Source organism: Elaeis guineensis, chromosome 5 (assembly GCF_000442705.2).
Source record: "Elaeis guineensis isolate ETL-2024a chromosome 5, EG11, whole genome shotgun sequence".
NCBI classification, from domain to species: domain Eukaryota; kingdom Viridiplantae; phylum Streptophyta; class Magnoliopsida; order Arecales; family Arecaceae; genus Elaeis; species Elaeis guineensis.
In genome coordinates, this window is record NC_025997.2 from 23,161,676 (window position 1) to 23,169,701 (window position 8,026).

Genomic DNA, 8,026 nt, shown 5'->3' on the forward strand with positions numbered 1-8,026 from the left:
ATCTTCTTCATTCTCTCTGATTAATCCTCTGACATCTGTCTTTCTTTCTCCTTCTTCTTTTCTCCTTTTCTTTCTCACTCATTTCTTCTCCTCCATGGTGGCTTCTTCCACTCATTTCTTCACCATCTCTCCTTTCTCTTTCTCCTTCTCCTCCTCATCCTTCTTCTCTCCAATTAATCCCCTCCTCCTTCATCGCTGGCGTCTTTTCTCTTTCTTCTTCCTCCTCATCCATTTCTCTTCCTCCATGGCACCTCCCCTTCTCTTCCTCCTTATCCTCATTCTTCTCCTCTTCATCCTCATTTTCTTCATCCCTCCTCCCTCTTATCCGATTGATCCCCTCCTCCATTTCTGATATCCCTCTTTCTTCCACATCCTTCTTCACTCATTTCTTCTCCTCCATGATGGCTTCCTTCACCTCCACACATTTCTCTACCTCTCTTTTCTCCTTATCATCATCCTCCTCTTTCAAGTCATCTATAAGCCATCCCACTTTATGGCGTTCCCCTCCTTCTCATTCTCTTCTTCTTCCAAGCCCATTCATGAATAGGAGATATCTTTATCTATTAAGAAAGAAAGGTAACACCATTTCTTGGTAAATGAATGATTGAATCACATTGAAATATATTGATAATCAAAAAATCAATCTGATATTTTTTAAAATATAAAATATATAAATAAAATTAAATAAAAATTAAAAAAATATTTTTATAATTTTTTTAATAATTTATTATAGCCAGAATAGCCACAGGTACAATCTCACATTATAAGCCCAGAGACATCAGCAATGAAAATACTGAGCATAGTTATAATATTATCCAAATTATTATAAAATTTTTAAAATTATTTATATTTTTTTAATAAATAATTTTGTAAATAATTCTCAAAAAATTAATCAATCAAGAGCTATTCAATTATTTCTTGAATTATACATAAATTTTATGATTTATTCATAAATTATTAATAACTACATTAGAAATTTTATTATTATAAATTAATAATACCGTATGTTGTTGCTGGCGATAGAGAGTGGATCTTGGCGTAATAATAACATTAAGTTTTATAATTATCTCAAAAAAATCATTAAATTCTTCAAATATTTGTAATTTAAATAGTTTAATTAAACTAATAGTTGAGAAGAAATTAAACTGCCCAACATTGTCCACAGCACCATCAAGTTTGATGCCAATAAAATCAAGAATGAAATCAGGAATGAGCTTTAGATCCTATTTGGCTAGATTTTTAGAATATTGATCCTTCAAAAATATACAATAATATTTAATAAAAAATTAAAAAATTATTTTATTTTTATCAAAAAATTGAAAAAAACTATTTAAAAAAATTCTATTTTGAAACATTCCCTAAAAGTACTTTTTACTAACATTGAAATACCATTTTAATTTATATAAAATTTTTTAATAACTAAAATATTTACTAAAAAATCTCCTAATTATATCCTATACCGTATCATATCATATTATTATACTATAAATATAATATAATAATAAATTAACATTATGATATATTATAAACATATAACATAATCTATTATAATATTATTATATTACAAAAATAATATAATAATATATAATAATATTATAATATTACCATGTTATAATAATTTATTATTAGTTTAGATTATAATTTATTATTTTATATTACATCATAATTATAATAATATAATAATATAATATATTATGTTATAATATTATATAATATTATATAATAATAATATTATATAATAAAATAATATTTTTAAAATATTATTTATAATATAATCTATTATTTTGAATAATATGATAGTTTCTTATTGAATGATACATCTATTCTAATCAGAACTATTCTAACCAATAATTTTTCGTAGATAGAGTCCCAGAAAAAGATTTAAAAAAACACCAGAATAGCTGTGCTTCACTCTCCCCAGCCCTCTTTCTTCAGAGTCATCTCATTCAAACACAGTACAGAAAATGTGGTCACTTGACAACACATTTAAACGGTGCAATAGAAATATTTCCTTCCGACAGCTAAACAACCATGTGTTCTGTTTCCCTATAATGCGTGCCACAAGAAGCGATGCTCCACAACGACATCATCGCAAAAGGCTCCAGCAGTAACCATCAGAAACTTGGATGAGCGAGGAAGAAATTAAGTTTGCTCCATAGAATAGCATGGCTGTCAACTATTTTCCTCAGAGAAAATATGCTCCCAGCTTTTGAAAGAGTACTGCAACATCTTTGGAAGTACCTGAGTAAATCGAGCTGTTCTTTTTTGTAAATTTCCGTCTGTCGTTCTCCTACCAAATTTTCCAGCATTGTGCTGCCATCAATCGACCAGCTTCTTTCCTAATTGAAGGATCAAATGACGTCTCTAGATCTAGCCAAAAAAAAAAACAAAAAAGAAAGGATCAAATGATGTTCCTCTCCATTTTGTCCAGATGTCATGTAAATTAGCTAGGCACCTGGCCACCTGCAATGGCGTCTCATTCCCAAGAAACAACCGCAGCATTATCCCAATTTAGTCCAAGAACATGACATAATATTCACTCAAAAAACATTATTAACTTGTAAAAAAACCTCCTTGGCAAAAGAATCATCAACCATCAGCATCTTCCCTAACTTCTTCAAATTCCTGTCATTTTCTCCACTGCTTAGCCAAAAAAAAGCCAGTTAAAACATAACTTGATCAAACCCTTTATAATTTACTCACAATTTTAGCCCAACATTCGGATAATTCACTTATAAGACAATCCAAGCCCAAGTCTTCGACCAATTATCCGACAGCCCCTGCAAGACCTCTTTTGAACAAGACGGGGCATGTTACATTACATTGCTACAACCAGCCATTTTTATGTCGTATCTACAAGAATCTATCATGCCAAACCATCAAGGAAGCATTTCTAAACCCCGACGCGCTCTCTCGCGAAGCATCCTCGCCAGAGCCCGGGACTGCGGCGAGTCGGAGTCCCCCTCTCCCTGGCCGCCTGGAACATCGCCTCCGCTCTTTGCAGCGCCGCGTCCACCGTGTCCTCCACCATCACCCCCATCCCCACGTCGTCGCTCGCCCCGCCGTCCCACGCCTGGCTTATCGGCTTCCTAGTGTCCACGAACTCGATCTCCGAGAGCGGCGACGGCTTGTGCTCCTTGTAGTACGCCGCATACTCCTCTTCCTCCTCCTTAACTTGAGCTTCGAAACCGCCGGCGAGCGGGCTGCCATCGACCCCCACGCAGGTGGCGTCCTCGATGAGGACGCAACCCGGCGCCGCCGCGTGGGACCATCGGCGCTTTTGTTGGAAGGAGGGGTCACCGGGTCGGCCAACTTCGTGGCTCTCGAGCTTTGGGGAGGGAGCGAAGGGCGGGATGTTGTCGATGGTTGGTGGGGTTTTGATGTCTTGCTGTCGTTCTCGTCGTTCTCTCTCTTCGGCGGCGGCGGCTGCCTTTGGCGCCTCTTCGGCGTCGTCTCCCTGCGGGTCTTGCGAGTGGACGGCAGTGTCGGCGGGTCCGGCGGTGCTGGTTGAAGCACGTGCGAGGGGAAGGAGGCACGTGCGAGTGGCGGGGAGGAGGCGGAGGGATCGAACTACCGCTATCGACTGCATCTTTCCTCGTTGCTGCTTTTGACTTCCAGCAGCCAGATGGTGTGCTAAAGATCCGGCGTCGATGGAAGAAGAAAATGGCTTGGAGACAAGGAGAAAGGTACATGATATAGGGAGGGGGCTTCAGCTTTGAAGCCTCTAGAGAGGACTTGAACACTCTAGAGAGGACCAGAGGGGACACGTGTAGATTCCAACACTCGCTACTACACTTGCAATGACATCGTGGCGGTGCACGAAGGAACGTTTGGATCCGGGCGTTTCTGGAATATTTAAATAAGCTTCTAATCCATATCTACGTCTCCAACAAAAATAAAAGTGGAAGGAGATTTTTGCTTTTAAAGCCTACTTCTTGGTCCGGGTAGGGTGAGGCGTTCTACTTTTCACAAAATATTTTACTAACTTTAAAATATCACCAGACAAGTCACACGGCTGGTGTGGTGCCGCTTTAAACTTGGACCGTGTATCTGGGAAAAAAAAAATTGTATCCTGAACTGTGGAACAGAAGAAGATTGGCACAAGCGTCCCGAGAAGTATTTTTGTAATAAGCGAGATTCATATCCAAAATTCTAGTTTGAAAATATTATTTAAATATTATATAAATATTGAATGTATAACCGATATAAAATCTTTGCACATTTTTTCAATTAAAATTATAGCATTCTTGTCATGCTAAAATTACAATCAATGAATGATAAATCTAAATAGATTTGTGTGTGCTTCAGTGTCTTCTAATCCAAATGAATATGAGCCAAATATACTAAGAAATCATGGAAGCTTCTCCCAGATCCTTCATAAAAAATTGTGACGACAGCTAAATCTTTATTCCCTGTAATGCAGGGACATCATTCCCGATTAAGAGAATGTCATCCACATATAATACAAGAAATACTACTACTGGACCATTAGCCCACTTATAAATGCATGGCTCTTCTCTGTTCTTAACGAAACCATACGTCTTGATCGTCCTATCAAAACGTATGTTCCAACTCCGGGATGCCTACTTAAGTTCATAAATGGACCTTTGTAGCTTGCACACCTTAGACTCATCTGTGGATGTGAATCCTTCAGGTTGTATCATATACACCTCTTCGTCCAGCTCTCCATTTAGGAAAGCTGTCTTCACATCCATCTGCCAGATTTCATAGTCCAGATGAGCAGCTATCGCAAGTATAATCCGAATGGATTTGAGCATTGCCACAAGAAAAAACGTCTCGTCATAGTCTATATCATAACGTTGACGATATCCCTTGACAATTAGACGGGCTTTATAGATCTCCACCTTTCCGTCTGTGCCTCTCTTTCTCTTGAAGACCCACTTACACTCTATGGGTTTTATTCCTTCGGATGGGTCAACCAATGTCCACACATCGTTGACCTTCATGGACTCCATTTCAAATTTCATGACCTCTAGCCATTTCTCAAAGTCAGGTCTCTGCATTGCATCCATGTAGGTGATCGGATCCTCATCGTTTTCAACAAGTTCGACAGGATCACCGTCTCGGACCAAGAAATCATAGTATCTGTCCGGTTGATGTGGTACTCTACCAGACCGCCTTAAGGGTGCAGGAACAATGGGCTCCGGATTTGATCTAACCAAATCCGGTTCAGGTTCAGCTACTTGTGTCAGTTTTTCCACCTGCCAAACTTCCTCAAGTTCGACCTTAGAGGCAACAGTCCCTTCACCAAGGAACTCCTTTTCCAAAAAGATTGCCTTAAGGCTGACAAACACCTTTTGCTCATCAGCTAGGTAGAAATAATACCCTTTGGTCTCTTTTGGGTACCCTATGAAATAACACTTGTCAGACCTAGGTCCAAGCTTGTCCGTAATTAAACATTTAACATAAGCCGGACACCCCCAAACCCTAAGGTGCGAGAGTACCGACTTACGTCCTATCTATATCTCATATGGCGTTTTGGTTACAGACTTACTCGGAACTCTATTTAAAAGGTAACAAGCCGATTCGAGTGCATATCCCCAGAGGAAGATCGGCAGACCAGCAAACCCAATCATGGATCGAACCATGTCCAATAAGGTCCGATTCCTCCTTTCAGACACACCATTATGCTGTGGTGTTCCAGGAGGAGTCCACTGAGAGAGAATCCCATTCTCCTCAAGATATGTCAGAAACTCATTGGAAAGGTATTCATCTCCTCGATCAGATCGAAGAATTTTAATACACTTCCCAGTTTGTTTTTCTACCTCATTTCGGAATAGTTTGAACATTTCAAACGACTCCGACTTATGCTTCATTAAGTAGACATACCCATACCTCGATAGGTCGTCTGTGAAGGTTATGAAGTAGAAATATTCACCTCTTGTACTTGAGCTCATGGGTCCACATACATTAGAATGTATCAGACCTAAGAGTTCACTGGCTCGCTCACCTTTTCCAGTAAAAGGTGACTTGGTCATCTTCCCAAAAAGACAGAACTCACAGGTTGGAAGTGATTCACAATCACCAACTTCAAGAATTCCTTCTTGAGCCAACCTGTTTATCTTGTTCTTATTGATATGACCTAGCCTACAGTGCCAAAGGTAGACTTCTGACACATTATCCATTCTAGGGTGTTTACCGGAGGTTTGAACCACATTAACAGGCTGTGATAGTAAGTAAATTCTATTATTTAGTTGTCCAACAAACATTGTAACACCATTCAAAATGATATTGTAAATATTTTTTTTTATTAAAAATTCATAACTGTTCATGGCCAAAAGGCCTACAGAAATAATATTTAATAGAAAACTTGGACAATGGTGACATTCACTCAGAATTACATTATGAGAATTGATTACAAGGTTCATGATTCCTAAAGCTAGAACTGGAATTTTGCTTCCATCTCCAACGTTCAGGAACCTCTCGCCTTCATCAAATCTCCTACTGACCTACAGACCCTGCATTGAATTACAGATATGATAAGGGCTTCCGGTATCCAATACCCAGGCAGTAGTATCACAAATGAAAAGTTGCAAGGTGTTATTATATAATTACCTTGCTTCTTCTTCGGTCTGTTTGGGTCCAGGGAGGCAATGTATAGAGGACAGTTCCTCTTCCAGTGCCCCTGCTTCTTGCAAAAGAAGCACTCCGCCTAGCTCTGGTCGGGCTTGCGCTTCTTGGTCTGACCCTGTGCAGACGTCCCAGCATGCGGCTACACCTTCTTATTCTTCTTCTTCTTGTTCTTCTTCCCTTTCTTAAAGGGTCGACAACCAGAAGAAGATCCTTCCATAACATTCACCGACTCCTTATGGAGCCGGTGATCCTTCTCAAAGTTCTGCAGCAACCCCAACAAGCCGTGGTAGTTTACTGCAGACTTTGTCATCCGAAAATGAGTAAGGAAGGGGAGGAAGGACTTGGGCAAAGAATTAAGGATCGCATCCTTAGCGAGCTGCTCGTGCAAAGGAAAGCCCAGTTTACTTAGGCGCTCAATCATTTCAATCATGTACAGTACATGATCGGTGACTGAGGCCGCATCCCTCATCCGAGCATTAAAAATGGTACAACTAGTTTTGTGTCTTTCAACATCGTCAGGTGTGCCAAAGAAGTCATTCAACATTTGAAGCATCTCCTGCAGCTGGGCGTTCTCTAACCTACGGCTGAACTCATCATTCATTGCCGCCAGCATTATGCATCGAACGGTGGTGCAATCGTTGAGCCACTTCTGGTAAGTGTCTCGGACCGTCTCTCTAGCGTTCAGGGCTGGCTCCTCAAGTGTCGGATCCATTACTACATAAAGGATCCGCTCATGCTCAAGGATGATTTTCGATTTTCGATACCAGCTATTGAAATTAGATCCCATGAGCTTGTCAGTATCTAATAATGATCGGAGTGACAGAATAGTGGCCATAGCTGCATAAAAGAAAATCAGACCTTTATTAGTATATAAATTATTAATACTAAAGATTTAAACTTTTAGTCTAAAGTTTCTCCCAGTATTTTTACGAACCGGTAGCCTCAACCTCCAATTCGAGGAATTACTTTAATTCCTTAGTGGGTACTAGAATCCACACAGACTACACACGAGCCCAACTTTGGTTGGTCAACCCATGTGCATCTATGGATAGGTTCATAATCAGTTGTCTCTTTAAACAACTTATAGTAATAAATTTTGCCCCAAAACCTAATCAGTAGGCTTTGGCCTCCACTGAAAAGATCTGGTTAGGTCCAACCATTAACATGATTAGATTTGGTGAATCGGACCAATAAATGATCAGACCTGACTTTGGCCGACCAACCTGACCACCATCAGAAAGACTCAACCAAATTATCATATTATGAATGATAATTCCATTAGTCAATAAGCACCAGACCTTTGGGCCTCCAATGATTATTAAACTAATGGACTCATTGTCACGCACTTAATGGGAGGCTATGACTTAGTTATCACTATAACTTAATTATTTTAGAGATCTAATAATTTTTGAAGATTATTAAAAGATAGAAA

General features: G+C 39.2%; 1 protein-coding gene across 1 annotated transcript; it reads right to left on the reverse strand.

Moving 5' to 3' along the window:
• Positions 1–2,663: 2,663 nt before the first annotated feature.
• On the reverse strand, positions 2,664–3,684 carry LOC105037740 (uncharacterized). The gene has a single exon (XM_010913370.4). It carries the CDS (start codon positions 3,587–3,589, stop codon positions 2,894–2,896), a length of 696 nt encoding a protein of 231 aa, XP_010911672.2. The 5' UTR covers positions 3,590–3,684; the 3' UTR covers positions 2,664–2,893.
• Between the last annotated feature and the right edge of the window lie 4,342 nt (positions 3,685–8,026).